The 21,371-nt window shown below is 43.0% G+C and overlaps 1 protein-coding gene across 1 annotated transcript in view; it reads right to left on the reverse strand.

Annotated features, from left to right (window-relative positions):
* The window catches only part of LOC124719799, a 293,431-nt gene that overhangs the window by 11,117 nt on the left and 260,943 nt on the right, over nt 1–21,371 (reverse strand). The window contains exon 19 of the mRNA XM_047244994.1: nt 8,370–8,482. Within this exon, the coding sequence (XP_047100950.1) occupies nt 8,375–8,482 (108 nt within the window). The 3' untranslated portion in view covers nt 8,370–8,374. The remainder of the gene's footprint in view (nt 1–8,369; nt 8,483–21,371) is intronic.

Here is a 21,371-nt window from a genome sequence, read left to right on the forward strand (position 1 = left end):
TGTGTTCTGTTTGGTTTGTTTCAATTGCTCACTTGAAAATTATGAGAGTAATTCAGTAATTAAAGAGACAACTTGGTCTGTAGAAAAAAAGCATTTATTTTTACAAAACAATACTTTTTCTATGTTTCAACACAATCCCCTTGAACATTTATGCACTTGTTCCAACGGGCTACAAGCTTTTTTATTCTGGTTGCAAAGAACTCTTTATCTTGATGTTTCAACCAATTTCACACATACTTTTTCACGTCCTCGTTGTCTTGTAACCTCTTCCCACGTAATGCTTCCTTCAGTGCACCAAGCAAATGAAAATCACTAGGTGCTAAATCAGGACTGTAAGGGGGACGAGACAGTACTTCCCAGCCCATTCTGTCGACGGTTTCACGGGTTAGTAGTGCAATGTGAGGACTTGCGTTGTCGTGCTGGAGAATCACACCTCTCCCCCGAGATCGACGACGTCTCTCTCTCACGGCTGGCTTCACCTTGTTTAAAAGCAAATCTGAGTAGTATTGGCTGTTCATTGTACGCTGCTCTTCAAGATAATCACAAAAAACTGGACCTTCAGTATCTCAAAACACCATCAACATGACTTTTCCTGCTGATGCTTGGGTTTTGAATTTTTTCTTCACAGGTGAGTCGGTGTGCTTCCACTCCGTGCTTTATGTTTTTGATTCTGGCTCATAATAGTGAACCCAAGTTTCATCACAAGTTAAAATTTTGTCGCGGAAGTGCTCACGTTCTCTTTCGTGACATTCCTTTAGCTCTGTGCACACTCTCGACCTCGTTTTCTTGTGTAGCTGCATCAACTCCTTTGAGACCCATCTTGCGCATGTCTTGTGGTACTTCAGCTTGTTACAGATAATGTTGTGAACTGTACCAGTACTAACTTGAACCTTATCAATTATCATTTCCACAGTCACACGGCAATCGGCACGAATAATGTCATCAGTTCGACTTTCTAGCGAGGGAGTTGAAACTGCAACTGGTCGGCCACAATGGTGTTTGCCAGTCACTGAGTCGCGACCATTTTTAACTGCTCTACCCACTTGTAAAAATTTGCATGATTCATACAACCTTCACCATAAACTTTAAGACATTCTACAGTACATATTTACAGGTTTCTCACCTTCAGCACGTAAAAAATGAATAACAGAACTTTGTTCAACTGATGTGGACATTTCAAGCGGACTCACTGTTTTGTATTTTTGAGGTTATAAACAAAACAATGTTGATACATCAGCTGATCGAGACTCATCCCAGTGATACCAACTTAAAGCCATAAAAGTACCAAACTTGCCCTACTAACAGTTTTTCCCCCTGACCAATTTGTCTCTTTAATTATCGAATGACCCTCGTACATTGCTAATGAAACTCTGTTGTTGTAGATTGGTTTTTGTGCCCTTTTTTGTCAGTTTTGACAGCATGTCATCTGCAAAGTACTCGTGAAGAAAATTCTTCGTGCATTTCTGTATATTACTTGTCGGTTTTGTCGGTAACATATCTCTTTCTACTGCTATCGAGTACACTGTTTCTAAAATGTTACTTCATAAAATTTTGCTCACAGGTTTAGTTCATATGTATTTTTCACAAAATGTGACAAGAGATGACTTGAGCACACTACTGTCTCCACACTCATCGAGAGGTGCTATATTGTTGTCGCTTCTCACTCGTTCGTCGTTTGCCTTGTGTTTAATGTGGTACTAGTTTTGATGTGTGTGCCAAATGATGAACGAGTGACAAGTGACAACAATATAGCACCCCTCAATGAGTATGGAGACAGAAGTGTCTGCTCAAATCACACTTTGTGGAAAACACGAGTGAAGTAAAGTGGTGAGTCAAATTTTATAAACGACAGTGTACTCAATAGCAGGAGAAAGAGAGATCTACCAGAGATAAGCAACGGGACAGAAAATGTACACAGCCATTACCCACAAAACAGTACTTCAGAAATACACACAGAATTTTGTTTGTGACTATTTTGCAGATTACAGCATGTAAAAAAGGGCACAGAAACCAGTCTATAATAACACAGTTTCTCTAGCAATGTAATTTTCAGGCGAGCAATGGAAACAAACCAAACACATTTGTTATACTTTTTTGACCTACAATAGATAAATAATTATAAGCTTTATATTATATTTTACAGGAATAAAATTTGACCCACAGAGGATGACACGGGGCTGTCAAATTATGTGGGTGAATTTTCAGAACAACCCAAATTTTGTGCCCAGTGTTAATTCGTGAGGTTTTCTGCCACCTTTATCTCTATTATCTCCGTCTCTACTAACACTCTTATAAAAGAAGGGGACTACTGTGAAATTCAAAAGATGAACTCATTCTACAAAAACCAGAAATTTACAGTATATCTTGCCAATGTGGCACGTTTTACAGTGGCCAACAACTAGGACAGTAGACATTAAATGCCAAGAATTTGCGAGTAAGACCTGGCCGAGGCAAGCAACTGTATCAGCCATCGTCAAGCACTGTCTGTGACTTAATTTGTACTGTGATATATGAAAAAATGAATGTTCTGGCACAAATCCCAAGCTACTGGGACAGGCTTGTAAGAGAGTCAACAGAGAGAAATGTGGCAGAATACCTCATGAACTGAGACACTGGTTACTAACTCAGTGAATCCTGGTATCCTGAAGGGGCTGTTACAGCAGCACAAACCAACAAAAAGAACAACTGAGAGTCGTAGTGTAAGATATTAACTGATGAAGTGATGTGTTGCACAATGTCTATAGTACCGACGAATGATGACTAGCCCATGAAAATATTTTTTTAGTTTGAATAGTCATTAGAGAACCGCTTGTATGAATATCAAGATCTCAGATGGAAACCCAGTTCTAAGCAAAGAAGGGAAATCAGAAACGTGGAAGGAGTATATAGAAGGTCTATACAAGGGCGATGTACTTGAGGACAACATTCTGGAAATGGAAGAGAATGTAGATTAAGACAAAATGGGAGATACAATACTGCGTGAAGAGTTTGACAGAGCACTGAAAGACCTGAGTCGAAACAAGGCCCCGGGAGTAGACAACATTCCATTAGAACTACTGACAGCCTTGGCAGAGCCAGTCCTGACAAAACTCTACCATCTGGTGAACAAGATGTATGAGACAGGCGAAATACCCTCAGACTTCAAGAAGAATATAATAATTCCAATCCCAAAGCAAGCAGGTGTTGACAGATGTGAAAATTACCGAACTATCAGTTTAATAAGTCACTGCTTCAAAATACTAACGCGAATTCTTTACAGACGAATGGAAAACTGGTAGAAGCCGACCTTGGGGAAGATCAGTTTGGATTCCGTAGAAATATTGGAACACGTGAGGCAATACTGACCCTACGACTTACCTTAGAAGCTAGATTAAGGAAAGGTAAACCTACATTCCTAGCATTTTTACACTTAGAGAAAGCTTTTGACAATGTTGATTGGAATACTCTCTTTCAAATTCTGAAGGTGGCGGGGGTAAAATGCAGGGAGTGAAAGGCTATTTACAATTTGTACAGAAGCCAGATGGCAGTTATAAGAGTCGAGGGACATCAAAGGGAAGCAGTGGTTGGGAAGGGAGTGAGACAGGGTTGTAGCCTCTCCCCAATGCTATTCAATCTGTATATTGAGCAAGCAGTAAAGGAAACAAAAGAAAAATTCGGAGTAGGTATTAAAATCCAGGGAGAAGAAATAAAAACTTTGAGGTTCGCAGGTGACATTGTGATTCTGTCAGGGACAGCGAAGGACCTGGAAGAACAGTTGAACGGAATGGATAGTGTCTTGAAAGGAGGGTATAAGATGAACATCAACAAAAGCAAAATGAAGATAATGGAATGTGGTCGAATTAAATTGGGTGATGCTGAGGGAATTAGATTAGGAAATGCGACACTTAATGTAGTAATGGAGTTTTGCTATTTGGGGAGCAAAATAACTGATGATGGTCGAAGTAGAGAGGATACAAAATGTAGACTGGGAATGGCAAGGAAAGCGTTTCTGAAGAAGAAAAATTTGTTAACATCGAGTATAAATTTAATTGTCCGGAAGTCGTTTCTGAAAGTATTTGTATGGAGTGTAGCCATGTATTGAAGTGAAATGTGGACGATAAATAGTTTGGACAAGAAGAGAACAGAATCTTTCGAAATGTGGTCCTACAGAAGAATGCTGAAGATTAGATGGGTAGATCACGTAACTAATGAGGAGGTACTGAATAGGACTGGAGAGAAGAGAAATTTGTGGCACAACTTGACTAGAAGAAGGGATCGGTTGGTAGGACATGTTGCGAGGCATGAAGGGATCACCAATTTAGTATTGGAGGGCAGCGTGGAGGGTAAAAATAGTAGAGGGAGACCAAGGGATGAATACACTAAGCAGATTCAGAAGGATGTAGGTTGCAGTAAGTACTGCGAGATGAAGAAGCTTGCACAGGATAGAGTAGCATGGAGAGCTGCATCAAACCAGTCTGTGGACTGAAGACCACAACAACAACAGTCATTAGAGGCTTGTATGCTGTTTGAGAGTTCTGTCACATTTGTGCGCGAAAACTGGAGAAGACGGTTGCAACATTTCTGCAAGGCAGCTGTGGTAACTGCCGATGTGGGCGGTTTATTCTGAGGAGTCTGATCCCGGCTCAAAGTTATGCTGCGCACTACAGAGGGACAAGTTCTGTGACAATCGGCACAGTGTTACGAAGGACCAGAGAAGAACCTGAACTGTCACTGAGACTAGAGAGATCTGTCATCTGTGCCACATCACACAGAGTACCTGTATTAGCGTGAATCATTATAATGTTAACAAGAAAAGGAGATTCAGCATTGGTTATTGAAGCAGAAATTTTTATTTCTGTTGCAAATCAATTTCAATCGCTGAGTGACCATCACCAGTGCTAGTACTGAAACCACGAGGACTCATAAATACGAGCAGTAAAACTGCAGTATCTGCATATGTCAACAAAGTGTACTTCGGTCTGAGAAGTACTCTACAGTGGCACGTGCAGATACTGCAGTTTCACTGATCGTATTCACGAGTGCTCGTGGCTCTAATACTAGCACTGACGACGGTCACGCAGTGATCAAAATTGATCCGCTACAGAAATAAAGATTTCTACTTCAACGACCAATGCCGAATCTCCTTTTGTTATCAATACTGGTGTGGTGGTCATGGCGCACACAACTCGTGATGGGTTCCCCACTGTTACAATGCGTTCCCTCGCTGTAAATGACAAAGAATCAGTATATGAAGGTTTCTGGAGAAATGATACAATGGAAAATCCAAGATGGAACAATGACAATATTATGAGAAGGATAGATTGCTACTCACCATATGACGGAGATGTTGAGTCACAGACAGACACAATGAAAAGATTCTTAACATGTAATCCAGACTGCTCCCAGCAGCCAGAGACAGTGGTCTTGTGCATTGAGCTGTGTGTGTGTGTGTGTGTGTGTGTGTGTGTGTGTGTGTGTGTGTGTGTGTGTGTGTGTCTATATATATATATATCCTTTAAATATGTCTGCTTGTGTCTGTATATGTGTGGATGGATATGTGTGTGTGTGTGCGCGAGTTTATACCCGTCCTTTTTTCCCCCTAAGGTAAGTCTTTCCGCTCCCGGGATTGGAATGACTCCTTACCCTCTCCCTTAAAACCCACTTCCTTTCATCTTTCCCTCTTCTTCCCTCTTTCCTGATGAGGCAACAGTTTGTTGCGAAAGCTTGAATTTTGTGTGTATGTATGTGTCTGTTTGTGTTTCTATCGACCTCCCAGCACTTTCGTATGGTAAGTCACATCATCTTTGTTTTTAAATATATTTTTCCCATTATATATATATATAATGGAAGGAAACATTCCACGTGGGAAAAATTATGTATAAAAACAAAGATGAGGTGACTTACCGAACAAAAGCGCTGGCAGGTCGATAGACACACAAACAAACACAAACATACACAAAAAAATTTTGTGTGTATGTTTGTGTTTGTTTGTGTGTCTATCGACCTGCCAGCGCTTTTGTTCGGTAAGTCACCTCATTTGTTGGTGTCTCTATCAACATACCAATGCTTTCGTCTGGTAAGTTACATCATCTTTGTGTGTGTGTGTGTGTGTGTGTGTGTGTGTGTGTGTGTGTGTGTGTGTGTGTGTGTGTTGTCAATTTCTGAAGAAGGCCTTCTGGCCAAAAGCTTATGTGTTTAGCAGTCTTTTTGTCATGCCTGTGTGTGACCCAGCATCTCTGCTTTCTGGAGAAGAGTTTTGATCACTTAGTACAACTTTAGATTTGTGAAGATTTTGCAGTTTCCAGTGCAGAAGAAGTTGTAGAGGAGATGGAGTCTGCATACTAAGAAAAGATACAGTTTTGCTATAAGTGATAAAATTGGATAGATAAAAAATCTACTCACCAATCGGTGGCAGAACACACACGTAAAAGACTGTTGTGATTGGCAAGCTTTCGGAGCCAGTGGCTCCTTCTTCAAGCAGAAGGGTAGAAGGGGAAGGAAGAATGGTGAAGGAAAAGGACTGTAGAGGTCTAGGAAAAGGGGAAGATGTTGGGTCAGGAGAGACTTACCGTACGGGATGAGAAGGAAAGACTGACTGTTGGGGAGTCAGTCACTCTTTCCTTCTCATCCCATATGGTAAATCTCCCCTGACTCACAGTTCTGCGTGAATTTTCCTAGACCTCTCCAGTCCTTTTCCTTCACCCTTCAACCCTTCTACCTGAAGAAGGAGCCTCACTCCGAAAGTTTGCCAATCACAACAGTCTTTTATATTTGTGTTCTGCCACCGATTGGCGAGTAGATTTTTTATCTATCCAATTTTATGAATAATTGATGGTTCTGCTATAAGGATAGACTGAGAAATAGCAGAACAGTAGTCAAAAATAACAGAAATCATAAAATTTTATCCCAAAAATTACACATTACACACAGGGAACGTTGTCATTCCAGTTCAGTTCTGTGACCGGACTGAGTACACGTCAGAATTTAGACGATGGGAACCGACTCCAAAAAGAGCACCAGGTGCACTGTGCTGAGAATAAAATGCCAGATGAAACTTCCTGGCAGATTAAAACTGTGTGCCAGACTGAGACTCGAACTCGGGACCTTTGCCTTTCGTGGGCAAGTGCTCTACCAACTGAGCTACCCAAGCACGACTCATGCCCCGTCCTCACAGCTTTACTTCTGCCAGTACCTCGTCTCCTACCTTCCCAACTTCACAGAAGCTCTCCTGCGAACCTTGCAGAATGAGCACTCCTGGAAGAAAGGATATTGCGGAGACATGGCTTAGCCACAGTGTGGGGGATGTTTCTAGAGTGAAATTTTCACTCTACAGCGGAGCGTGCGCTGATATGAAACTTCCTGGCAGATTAGAACTGTGTGCCGAACCGAGACTCAAACTCGGGACCTTTGCCTATCGCGGACAAGTGCTCTACTGACTGAGCTATCCAAGCACGACTCTCGTCCTCACAGCTTTACTTCTGCCAGTACCTCGTCTCCTACCTTCCCAACTTCACAGAAGCTCTCCTGCGAACCTTGCAGAACGAGCACTCCTGGAAGAAAGGATATTGCGGAGACATGGCTTAGCCACAGTGTGGGGGATGTTTCTAGAGTGAAATTTTCACTCTACAGCGGAGCGTGCGCTGATATGAAACTTCCTGGCAGATTAGAACTGTGTGCCGAACCGAGACTCAAACTCGGGACCTTTGCCTATCGCGGACAAGTGCTCTACTGACTGAGCTATCCAAGCACGACTCTCGTCCTCACAGCTTTAATTTTGCCAGTACCTCGTCTCCTACCTTCCCAACTTCACAGAAGCTCTCCTGCGAACCTTGCAGAACTAGCACTCCTGGAAGAAAGGATATTGCGGAGACATGGCTTAGCCACAGTGTGGGGGATGTTTCTAGAACGAAAATTACACTCTACAGCAGAGTGTGCGCTGATATGAAACTTCCTGGCAGATTAGAACTGTGTGCCGGACCGAGACTCGAATTTGGCAAGGGTCCCGAGCTTGAGTCTTGGTCCGGCGCACAGTTTTAATCTGCCAGGAAGTTTCATATCAGCGCACACTCCGCTTTAGAATGAAAATTTCATTCTAATATGCCAGATTGCTGTCAGGTGCACTGGGCCAAAAACGGATCATCTCAGGAGAATTGTACTGAGAACTGACCACAGACGGAGGACCTCGAACTGTGCACGGGGAAGACAGTAGGTATAAATATCGGACTCGTCGCACCTGACCTGCAGTCTCTCCCAATGGAGACGACAAATTGGGTCATCAAAATACGGTGCACAGACAGTAAAGGTACCTGGAGGAACAAACGACACCTTGAGATGTCAGTAGATCGCCATGAAAGCCTAGACAATGACAGATAAGCATTTACAGTACTCACCGCAGCTAGCCGAGTGGCAGCAGCTGGTCCCAGGCGGCCGCGAGTTGCAGGGCCGTTTCCACACAGCGCCGGTGCAGACCTTCCTCCAGCCGGCCGCGCAGCGGGAATTCTCTCTGCGCAAGCACACACGTCTCCTGTTACATTTAGCACACGACAGTCTGTGCACTCACTTTTCACTTATACAGGGTGTTACAAAAAAGTATGGCCAAACTTTCAGGAAACATTCCTCAAACACAAAGAAAGAAAATATGTTATGTGGACATGTGTCCGGAAATGTTTACTTTCCATGTTAGAGCTCATTTTGTTACTTCTCTTCAAATCACATTAATCGTGGAATGGAAACACACAGCAACAGAACATATCAGCGTGACTTCAAACACTTTGTTACAGGAAATGTTCAAAATGTCCTCCGTTAGCGAGGATACGTGCGTCCACCCTCCGTCGCACGGAATCCCTGATGCGCTGATGCGGCCCTGGAGAATGGCGTATTGTATCACAGCCGTCCACAATACGAGCACGAAGAGTCTCTACATTCGGTACCGGGGTTGCGTAGACAAGAGCTTTCAAATGCCCCCATAAATGAAAGTCGAGAGGGTTGAGGTTAGGAGAGCGTGGAGGCCACGAATTTGTCCACCTCTACCAGTCCATCGGTCACCAAATCTGTTGTTGAGAAGCTTACAAACACTTCGACTGAAATGTGCACAGGAGCTCCATCATGCGCGAACCACGTGTTGTGTCGTACTTGTAAAGGCACACGTTCTAGCAGCACAGGTAGAGTATCCCGTATGAAATCGTGATAACGCTCTCCATTGAGCGTAGGTGGAAGAACGTGGGGCCCAATCGAGACATCACCGACAGTGCCTGCCCAAACGTTCACAGAAAATCTGTGTCGATGACGTGATTGCACAATTGCGTGCGGATTCTCGTCAGCCCACACATGTCGATTGTGAAAATTTACAATTTGATCACGTCAGAATGAAGCCTCATCTGTAAAGAGAACATTTGCACTGAAATGAGGATTGACACATTGTCGGATGAACCGTATGCAGAAGTGTACCTGTGGAAGCCAATCAGCTGCTGATAGTGCCTGCACACACTATACATGGTACGGAAACAACCGGTTCTCCCGTAGCATTCTCCATACAGTGATGCTGTCAACGTTACCTTGTACAGTAGCAACTTCTCTGATGCTGACATTAGGGTTATCGTCAACTGCACGAAGAATTGCCTCATCCATTGCAGGTGTCCTCGTCATTCTAGGTCTTCCCCAGTCGCGAGTCGTAGGCTGGACTGTTCCGTGCTCCCTAAGACTCCGATCGATTGCTTCGAACGTCTTCCTGTCGGGACACCTTCGTTCTGGAAATCTGTCTCGATACAAACGTAAACATTGCACTGACTGCAAAACCACGTTCGTGATGAACACTAACCTGTCGATGCTACGTACTGATGTGCTCGATGCTAGTACTGTAGAGCAATGAGTCGCATGTCAACACAAGCACCGAAGTCAACATTACCTTCCTTCAATTGGGCCAACTGGCGGTGAATTGAGGAAGTACAGTACATACTGACGAAAGTAAAATGAGCTCTAACATGGAAATTAAGCGTTTCCGGACACATGTCCACATAACATCTTTTCTTTATTTGTGTGTGAGGAATGTTTCCTGAAAGTTTAGCCGTACCTTCTTGTAACACCCTGTAATCACAGAAATCAATGTAGCACATAACGAGGTGCGACAGTAAAGTAATGAGACTGATTTTCTTTGCAAGATGTGGCAACCCTGCAGGCTTGCATAGACACAATATCTTTGACCTGGTCTATAAGCTGCTTCTAGTCCCAGCGGCACATCGATGCAACTGCTCAGTCGTGAGTTGTACTGTAATAAGTTAACACGTGTTTGTGTCTCTCGTCACGGAAATGGAACCGCATAATATTGCACAACGGTATGCCATTTCTTTTCATGTTAAATTGGGTGAAAATGCGACAACAACTTACGGTAAGCTTCAGAAGGCATTTGGAGAGAAGGTTATGTAAAGAGCTCAAGTTTTTTGTTGGCATAAAATGTTTAGTGTGGGCAGGACAAATATTGAAGATGAAGACCGCAGTGGACCACTGTCAACCTCATGGACAGATGTCAACTTGGCCAGTGTGCGTGAACTCGTACGATCTGATCGAACCACGACCCGCAAACATCGGTTGGCAGCCTCCTCGGGCAATCAACACCCGAACGCACCAAGCTGCATATTGCACATGCAAATGTCCAGTCTCTGCCAGCTCACTTCGACGAGTTCAAATATATATTTCAAACTGCTGATATACACGTAATACTTTTGTCAGAGACTTGGCTCAAACCAAGTATTCCTACAGCTTCCGTAAACCTAGATGGCTATATCTTTCTCAGGCACGACAGATGCAACAGACGAGGGGGCGGAGTAGGGGCGTACATACGCTCTGATTTGTCACCTACAGTACTACACACATCCGACAACAATGTAGATAAATAAGAGGAATATATCTTCATAGAGATCAAATCACTTAACAGAAAGTGCTTAATATGTGTCCTTTACAAACCTCCTAAAGTGGGTGGGTTCGCCTGCTTCGAATCTGCCCTCCCTAGTCTCGAATCGTCATATGAACATTAATTATAGCAGGTGACGCTAACATTAATTTTCTGTGCAATAGTCCTTCCACTGGGAAATTTAAGAGGATGCTTTCTTCCTCAAATATGACGCTAATTCAGCTGGCACCTACTCATCGCATGACTACCAGTCACACTTTCATAGATATATTCGCAACCAAATCTCCAAACAGAATAATCCGCACCTCTCAAATATCTGCACCTGGCATGTCTGCCCATGACATCATTTTCATGCCGTATTCACTAGAATGCCCTAGAAAGAATCTAAAACTGTCTACACACTGAGACCTCAAACGCATAAATTTGCCTGAACTCGAAACTGAAGCACAAGAAATAGTTTGGGGGATGACCTCTACTCCCCTCATGGACATAAATGACAAACTCCAGGATTTCACTAACAAAATTCCTCAACTATATGGCAAATATGCTCCAATAAAGACCAGAAAAGTATAAAGGCAACCTGCACCTTGGCTGACTGATGAACTAAAACAGCTCACGAATCTCAGAGACGCTGCACATCAAGCATACAAGATACACCCTACACCTGAAAATCATACTGTATACAAGCAGAAACGAAACAAAGTCAGTCAATCGGTGAGAAACTCTAAGCTCAGACATGCCCGTACATTAGCTGACAATAGATGCAGCCCAGCTATCCTGTGGAAAAATCTCCGTAGTCTCGATTTAGGCAAAATAAAAGTTGCAGAAAATCCCATGGTCCCAGCTGAAGAACTAAACCGATTCTTCACATTACCTACAACCAAAATTGAACCACTACTTCATGGGGATGAATGACTGTAGCAAAGAAAAATTCTATCTACAGCACGTCACTTGCAGTACTGTCAAGAAAGCCATAATGCGGATTAGATCAGCATCTACTGGACATGATGGCATCACTATCCAGATGCTAAAACTTATTATTGACCAACTACTGCCCTCTATAACAGACATTTTCAACGATTCATTAATCACAAGTGCTTTCCCTGAGGCCTGGAAACTGGGACAAATTAAGCCACTGCCTAAAACGGACATCGCCACAGCACCCTCTGACTACCGCCCCATCTGCCTTCTTCCTGCACTATCAAAGGCTTTAGAATATATAGTTCATGACCGGCTCACCAACTACCTAACTACTAACAACCCACTAGACGAATACCAATCGGGTTTCCGTAAACACCGAAGCACAACATCCGCACTGATAAAGGTGACAGATGACCTGAAACTTGCCATGGACAGACAAGAAGTGACTATCATTTTCTTCTTAGATTTCAGCAAAGCATTTGATACTGGCGACTTCGACATCTTACTAGCCAAACTTAGCGGTCTAAATTTCTCACCAAGTGCAGTGCAATGGTTTCGCTCATACATGACGTCTCGTCAGCAACGCGTCCTGTCTGGAAATATAAAATCACAATGGCGGCAGGTAGTGTCAGGCGTTCCCCGAGGCTCAGTATTAGGTCCTACACTCTTCTCTCTGTATGTCAATGATGTGTCATCGGTTCTGATCTACTGCAAATATCATATGTATGCTGATGATCTTCAGTTGTATCTAAGTGCGAAACTTAGCAATCTCAAGAAAGCTATTGAAAATTTCAATACTGACCTCGACGCACTGTCAAAATGGGCACAGGACATAGGTCTAAAACTAAACCCATCCAAAACCCAAGCGGTACTTGTTGGTCACCCTAAGCTCATTAGCCCAAAACATCGGGAATCCGTAACACCTCTTATCCTAAATGGAACAAATATTAACTTCTCTCCCTCAGCAAAGAGTTTGGGAGTAATAATAGATGAAAATCATAAATTGGACAGAGCACATAACTGCAGTGTGCAAAAAAGCATCAGCATCCCTTCATGTCCTACAAAAATATAAAAAACTCTTCCCTTTCGATCTGAAAAAGAAATTAGTACAAATGCTTATACTCCCAATCATTGACTACAGCGATATTATCCTACAAGGCCCCTCTCAGGAAAATTCGTGACTTCTAGAACTGGTCACGAATGCCTGCATCTGATATATCTGTGACGTTCAACTTTTTGATCACATTTCACCAGCATATGCGTGCAGACAAACGCAGAGATTTCCATACACTCTGTCTCATCTATTGCCTTATAAATGTACACTGTCCCTCATATCTCTCCTCGTCCCTAACGCTCATGTCGGAACAACATGACAGAAACACACGATCCCATTATAATAAAATCCTCTCCGTTCCACTGCATCGCTCAGTCACCTTCTCCAAGTACTTTACAGTAGCGGGAACCCGACTCTGGAATAACCTCCCTTGTTATGTTAGAGAACTTAAAAACATGTCCGGCTTCAAAAAACAGTTATTGACGTATCTACTTAAGCAACAGTAATGCCTTCCTCTGTACGTGAATGCACTTCACCTCATTACTTCCCTCTTTCCCCCTCCTTAAATCTCCCTTCCCCAAAACTCACTATACTAGTAAACATCTACTTTACACACCAAGATATTAATGTACATCTGCACAAACCTTCATTTCTATTGCCAATTTTTCTCATGTTTGTCATTATTATTTGACTTTTTTTTACTGTTATTATTATTGTTTTTATCATAATGTGTGTGTATAGCAACTGTTGTAAAAATACTGCCAGCATTTACTTTATTAGGTCTTAGTCATGTTTATCATTATTATTTGATTTTTTTACTGTTATTATTATTGCTTTTATCATAATCTATATGTATAGCACCTGTCGTAAAAACACTGCCGCATTTACTTTATTAGGTCTTAGTCACTACTCTTTATTCATATTGTCACTAGAGTAATCTAATTTTCTCATTTAAACTATTGTCATGCTGTAACTCTGATGTGTGAAATGCTGCACGTGTGGAACACTGGTCCGATGTGAGAGAGGGCCTGATGGCCCTAATCTGATCAGGTTAAATAAATAAAATAAATAAAAATATTACTGCAAAGAAATTTTAGAAAGACTTTGTAAAAGAGTTCTTCGAGTCCGTGCCAACATTGCTGATAATTGGATTCTGCATCACGATAATGCGCCATCCCGTACTGCTCGGTCAGTACAGCAATTTTTAACCTCAAAACAAATTTCAGTATTACCACAGCCACCTTATTCACCAGATATCGCTCCATGCTACTTGGAGGATATTACAGAAGATGAGTTCCAGAAATGTTACCATCAATGGCAGAAATGCTGGAAAAAGTGTGTGCAATCAGAAGGGAACTACTTTGTAGGAGACAACACTAAACTCAACTAAAATGGTAAGCAACATTTTTTTTCCACATCAGTCTCATTAGTTTATTGTTGCACCTTGTATGTGTCCATTAGGACAGTGCCACGAAATTAGGCATTAATGGGGTACGGCAGCAGACAACCGACTAGAGTCCCTTTCCTACCAGCACGACTTCAACCGTAGCACCTCCCCTGGGTTCGTTGGACACTAGATGACTGCAAAACTGTCGCCTGGTCAGGTGAGTCCCAATTTCAGTTGGTACGAGCTGATGGTAGGATTCGAGTGTGGCGCAGACCCCACAAACCTATGGACCCACATTGTCAACAAGGCACTGTGCGAGCTGGCAGTGATTCCACAATAGTGTGGGCTGTGTTTGCACGGAATAGACTGGGTCCTATAAAGAACTGTTTATTGACTGGAAATGGTTATGTTTGGCTGCTCAGAGACCATTTGCAACCGTTCGTGGACTTCATGTTCCCGTGACAATATGCCGTGTCACTGGGCCACAGTTTTTCACAGTCGGTTTGAAAAACATTCTGGACATGAAACTTCCTGGTAGATTAAAACTGTGTGCCGGACCGAGACTCGAACTCGGGACCTTCGTCTTTCGCGGGCAAGTGCTCTACCACCGAGTTACCCCAAGCACGACTCACGACGACCCGTCCTCACAATTTTACTTCCACCAGTACCTCGTCTCCTACCTTCTGGACACGATTGCTAGAGTACATACACCAAATAGCTGCTTACAATAAGTAAGAGGAACTGTCAAACTGCTGTCACGTCACAACTAACATTTAATTTCAACATCTCGACACTATTTACGATCCTAATAAAGCAGTGACAGTTACAGAACGCAAAATGGACGTCACATCAATCTAGACGTACTTGAAAATGATGGTTGAGCCGAAACTCTGTCCGGACTGTTGTAAATAAAGATTACTTATCGTAAGCAGCTATTTGGTGTATGTACTCTAACAATCGTGTTGTTATCAGACATACATTACACTGCCGGCCCTAAAGAAGAAAAACATTCACAATTCGAGTGAACGATTTGACCACCCAGATTGCCGGACACAAATTCCGTCAATCATTTACGAGGCATTATTGACGGACCAATTCGTGCACAAAATCCGGCACTGGCAACACTTTCGCAATTACAGACAGTTTTACAGGCAGCACAGCTCAATAATTCTGCACGGGACTTCCAGTGAGTTGTCGTGTCGGAGCCACATCGAGCTGCTGCACTATGCCGGGAAAAAGGAGGAGCAACACGATATGAAGAGGTATCCAATGACTTTTGTCACCTCAGAGTACTACCCAAATATGTGCCAATGAGACATTTTATGTAAATGCACTACTGGCCATTAAAATTGCTATACCAAGAAGAAATGCAGATGATAAACGGGTATTCATTGCACATATATATATTATACTAGAACTGACATGTCATTACATTTTCATGCAATTTGGGTGCATAGATCCTGAGAAATCAGTACCCAGAACAACCACCTCTGGCTGTAATAACGGCCTTGATACGCCTGGACATTGAGTCAAACAGAGCTTGGATGACGTGTACAGGTACAGCTGCCCGTGCAGCTTCAACACGATGCTACAGTTCATCAAGAGTAGTGACTGGCGTATTGTGACGAGCCAGTTGCTCGGCCACTACTGACCAGACGTTTTCAGATGGTGAGAGACCTGGAGAATGTGCTGGCCAGGGCAGCAGTCGAACAGAGTATCCAGAAAGGCCCGTACAGGACCTGCAACATGCGGTCGTCCATTATCCTGCTGAAATGTAGCATTTCGCAGGGATCGAATGAAGGGTAGAGCCACGGGTCGTAACACATCTGAAATGTAATGTCCACTGTTCAAAGTACCGTCAATGCAAACAAGAGGTGACAGAGACGTGTAACCAATGGCACCCCATACCATCACGCCGGGTGATACGCCAGTACGGTGATGACGAATACACGCTTCCAATGTGCGTTCACCGCGATGTCGCCAAACACGGATGCGACCATCATGATGCTGTACACAGTCATGGATTCATCCGAAAAAATGACGATTTGTCATTCGTGCACCCAAGTTCGTCGTTGAGTACACCAATGCAGGTGCTCCTGTCTGTGATGCAGCATCAAGGGTAACTGCAGCCACGGTCTCTGAGCTGATAGTCCATGCTGCTGCAAACGTCGTTGAACTGTTCGTGCAGATGGTTGTTGTCTTGCAAACGTCCCCATCTGTTGACTCAGGGATCGAGACGTGGTTGCACGATCCGTTACAGCCATGTGAATAAGATGCCTGTCATCTCGACTGCTAGTGATACGAGGCCGTTGGGATCCAGCACGGCGTTCCGTATTTCCCTCCTGAAACCACCGATTCCATATTTTGCTAACAGTCATTGGATCTCGACTGAATTGAGCAGCAATGTCGCAATACGATAAACTGCAATCACGATAGGCTACAACCCGGCCTTTATCAAAGTCAGAAACGTGATGGTATGCATTTCTCCTGCTTACACGAGGCATCACAACAACTTTTCACCAGGCAATGCCGGTCAACTGCTGTCTGTGTATGAGAAATTGGTTGGAAACTTTCCTCATGTCAGCACGTTGTAGGTGTTACCACCGGCGCCAACCTTGTGTGAAGGCTCTGAAAAGCTAATCATTTGCATATCTCAGCGTCTTCTTCCTGTCTGTTAAATTTTGCGTCTGCAGCACATCATCTTCGTGGTGTAGCAATTTTAATGGCCAGTAGTGTAGTATTGTTTGTAGTATTTATATTTACATCTACACCTACATATACACACGTACATATACTCTACATCAACATTCTACCTCTGTAAACCACTGTGAAATGCTTGGCAGATGGTACTTCCAACTTTATCAGTTGTTAGGGATTTCTCTTGTTCCATTCCCATATGCAGTGTGGGAAGAATTATTAATTTATATACCTATATGATACTGCGTGAAGAGTTTGACAGAGCACTGAAAGATCTAAGTCGAAACAAGGCCCCGGAGTAGACAACATCCCATTAGAACTAATGACAGCCTTGGGAGAGCCAGGCCTAACAAAACTCTACCATTTAGTGAGCAAGATGTATGAGACAGGCGAAATACCCTCAGACTTCAAGAAGAATATAATAATTCCAATCCCAAAGAAAGCAGGCGTTGTCAGATGTGAAAATTATCGAACTCTCAGTTTAATAGGTCACAGCTGCAAGATACTAACGCGAATTCTGTACAGACAAATGGAAAAACTGGTAGAAGCTGGCCTCGGGGAACATCAGTTCGGATTCCGAAGAAATATTGGAACACGTGAGGCAATACTGACTTTACGACTTATCTTAGAAGAAAGATGAAGGAAAGGCAAACCTATGTTTCTAGCATTTGTAGACTTAGAGAAAGCTTTCGACAATGTTAACTGGAATACTCTCTTTCAAATTCTGAAGGTGGCAGGGGTAAAATACAGGGAGCGAAAGGCTATTTACAATTTGTACAGAAACCAGATGGCAGTTATAAGTGTCGAGGGGCACGAAAGGGAAGCAGTGGTTGGGAAAGGAGTGAGACAGGGTTGTAGCCTCTCCCCGATGTTATTCAATCTGTATACTGAGCAAGCAGGAAAGGACACAAAATAAAAATACGAAGTAGGTATTAAAATCCATGGAGAAGAAATAAAAACTTTGAGGTTCACTGATGACACTGTAATTCTGTCAGAGACAGCAAAGGATTTGGAAGACCAGTTGAACGGAATGGACAGTGTCTTGAAAGGAGGATGTAAGATGAACATCAACAAAAGCAAAACGAGGATAATGGAATGTAGTCGAATTAAATGGGGTGATGCTGCCACAATTAGATTAGGAAATGAGACACTTAAAGTAGTAAAGGAGTTTTGCTATTTGGGGAGCAAAATCACTGATGATGGTCGAAGTAGAGAGGATATAAAATGTACACTGGCAATGGCAAGGAAAGCATTTCTGATTTGTTAACATCGAGTTTAGATTTAAATGTCAGGAAGTCGTTTCTGAAAGTATTTGTATGGAGTGTAGCCATGTATGGAAGTGAAACGTGGACGATAAATAGTTTGGACAAGAAGAGAATAGAAGCTTTCAAAATGTGGTGCTACAGAAGAATGCTGAAGCTCAGATGGGCAGATCACATAACTAATGAGGAGGTATTGAACAGAATTGAAGAGAAGAGAAATTTGTGGGACAACTTGACTAGAAGAAGGGATCAGTTGGTAGGGCATATTCTGAGCATCGAGGGATCACCAATTTAGTATTGGAGGGCAGAATGGAGGGTAAAAATCGTAGAGAGAGACCAAGGGATGAGTACACTAAACAGATTCAGATGGATGTAGGTTGCAGTAGGTACTGGGAGATGAAGAAGCTTGCACAGGATAGAGTAGCATGGAGAGCTGCATCAAACCAGTCTCAGAACTCGATGTTAACAAATTTCTCTTCTTCAGAAACACTTTCCTTGCCATTGGCAGTCTACATTTTATATTCTCTCTACTTCAACCATCGTCAGTTATTTTGCTCCCCAAATAGCAAAACTCCTTTACTACTTTAAGTGTCTCATTTCCTAATCTATTTCCCTCAGTATCACCCGACTTAATTCGACTACATTCCATTATCCTCGTTTTGCTTTTGTCGATGTTCATCTTGTATACTCCTTTCAAGACACTGTTCATTCCGTTCAACTGCTCTTCCAAGTCCTTTGTTGTCTCTGACAGAATTACAATGTCATCGGCGAACCTCAAAGTTTTTACTTCTTCTCCATGAATTTTAATACCTACTCCGAATTTTTCTTTTGTTTCCTTTACTGCTTGCTCAATATACAGATTGAATAACATCGGGGACAGGCTTCAACCCTGTCTCACTCCTTTCCCAACCACTGCTTCCCTTTCATGCCCCTCGACTCTTATAACTGCCATCTGGTTTGTGTACTATTGTGTAAGAAACAAATTTAAACTGTTAAATTGTCTATTATTCAATGACGAAATCCATACAATGTAAATTGTTTCACAGATTAATAAAGAAATCAAATCGAACTTCAGGTTCTTATTAAGTTTTGAATGAATATTTGTGCAGCTTTTTCCAAGCAGTGCTACATTACAGATAACTGCATCATCTGCAAAAAGTCTGAGGTTTCTATTAATATTGTCTGCAAGGTGATTAATATTCATCAAATGTCCCAACATATGTCCATGGGGCACACCTGAGGTTACTCCTACATCTGACAATGACTCTCCAACCGAGATAACGTGCAGTCTCCTGCCTACCGAGAAAACCTCTATCCGGTCATAAATTTCAGCCGATACGCCTCACTATTGTACTTTCATTAATAAATGTAACTCTGGTACCGAGTCAAATGCTTTTCCTATGTCTATCGATACTGAATAAAGCCAACTACCTCAATCTGTGGCTCTCAGGATGTCACACGAGAAAAGTGCGAGTTGCATTTCGTGTGACCTACGTTTTTGGAATCTGTGCTGGCTGGTGTGGAGGAGGTATTTCTATTTGAGGTACCTCATTACATCTGAGCTCAGAATATGTTCTACGATTCTATGAGGTTCATTCAAATGGAACCCGGTCAGTGCGTCTACCTCCGCCTTACACATAAGGTGGCACCGTGTAGCTGTAGGTATGGCAGCACCATCTATCGATAGAGAGACTGACGCACGCACACTGTTTGATACTGCATAGAGCCAGTGTGGCTTCGTGCTGAAGAGAAGGTACTCACACAAGTTATAAGTTATTGTACACTGTCGAACTTGCAGCCGAGTAAGCAGGAACGACGAGGAGTGCATTTTTTGGCAGTGGAGGGAGCCGGAGGCCGTGAAATGTATCGAAGACTACATACGGTGAGTACAGTCCAATTTATTCGAGTGTTGTGGAATGACGCAAATGATTCCTCGAGAGGTGCGAGTCACTGGAAGACGACGTTCGTCCCGGACAGCCTCATCCTGCCATCACAGCAGAAACGGTTGCAGAAGTGAAGGCTTTAGTCTCGGACAACCGCAGAATCACTGCGGATGAGGTCCGTCGGTTACTGGGTATCGGCACGGGCACCACCCACACCGTAATGCATCGACACCTGAACTTTCAAAAAATCTGTGTGCAGTGGTTTCCCCACCAACTGACCGCCGAACTGCACAGTACTCGAACGGTGCTGTCTTTGAGTCACCAGCAACATTATCGTGAGGAGGAATACGGCTTTCTGTTATGTATTGTCACAGATGATGAAACACGGTGCCACCATTTTGAACCGGAAAGCAAGCGTCAGAGCAAGCAGTGGAAACGTGTGACTTCACTAACTCCAAAGAAATCTAAGGCCGTGCACACCAGTTCTGGGAAAGTCACGATGTCCTTCTCTTTTGACCAGAAGGGCCCACTGTTTGTCGAGTTCCTGGAACGGGGAACCACCGTCAATGCTCAGAGTTATTGAGCCACTTTACAAAACCTTAGACGAGCCATCGAGTTGAAATGCTGAGCTGAGGTGCGTTGTCTAATGGCATTATCCTCCTGCACGATAACGTCCCCACACACACCGCCAATGTGGTGAAGATGACATTGCAACAATTTTGGTGGGAAATGCTGGAACATCCACTGTACAGTCCCAACCTTTAACCGTGTGACTTCCATGTGTTTAGACCTCTAAACCGAGCTATTCGCGGACATCGATTTGCAACGCACGATGAAGTGTGTGACTTTGATCCGACAGCAGCCTACTAGATTCTTCAAGTGTCACAATGGGATAAATGTGCCAACAGTTTTGGTGACTATTTTCGGGTACGTGTACTGTGTACGGCCACATTTTTGAGTTACTAAAATCGTTACCGTTACTTTACATTAGTGACCGGGTTTCATACGAATGCCCCTTATAGAAGAAAAGGATATCAATAATTCTGGATGGCGGTTTAGTGGATCACTCGTGCTACCCTTCTTGTGGATGGGTGCGACCAGTGCTTTCTTGCAATGAGAGGGCATTTGTGTAACAAAATAAGCTATTTATTGAGACCTCAGAATGTGTTCTGTGAACCTACCCCACTTTCTCGCCAGCTAGTTGTACCGAAAAGCTCTTTCCTCACTGATTTTGTTCACTTCATTAGTTACTGGATCTACTTAACTAATTTTCAGACCGTAC

This window comes from Schistocerca piceifrons, chromosome 11, assembly GCF_021461385.2.
Source record: "Schistocerca piceifrons isolate TAMUIC-IGC-003096 chromosome 11, iqSchPice1.1, whole genome shotgun sequence".
Classification (NCBI taxonomy): Eukaryota; Metazoa; Arthropoda; class Insecta; order Orthoptera; family Acrididae; genus Schistocerca; species Schistocerca piceifrons.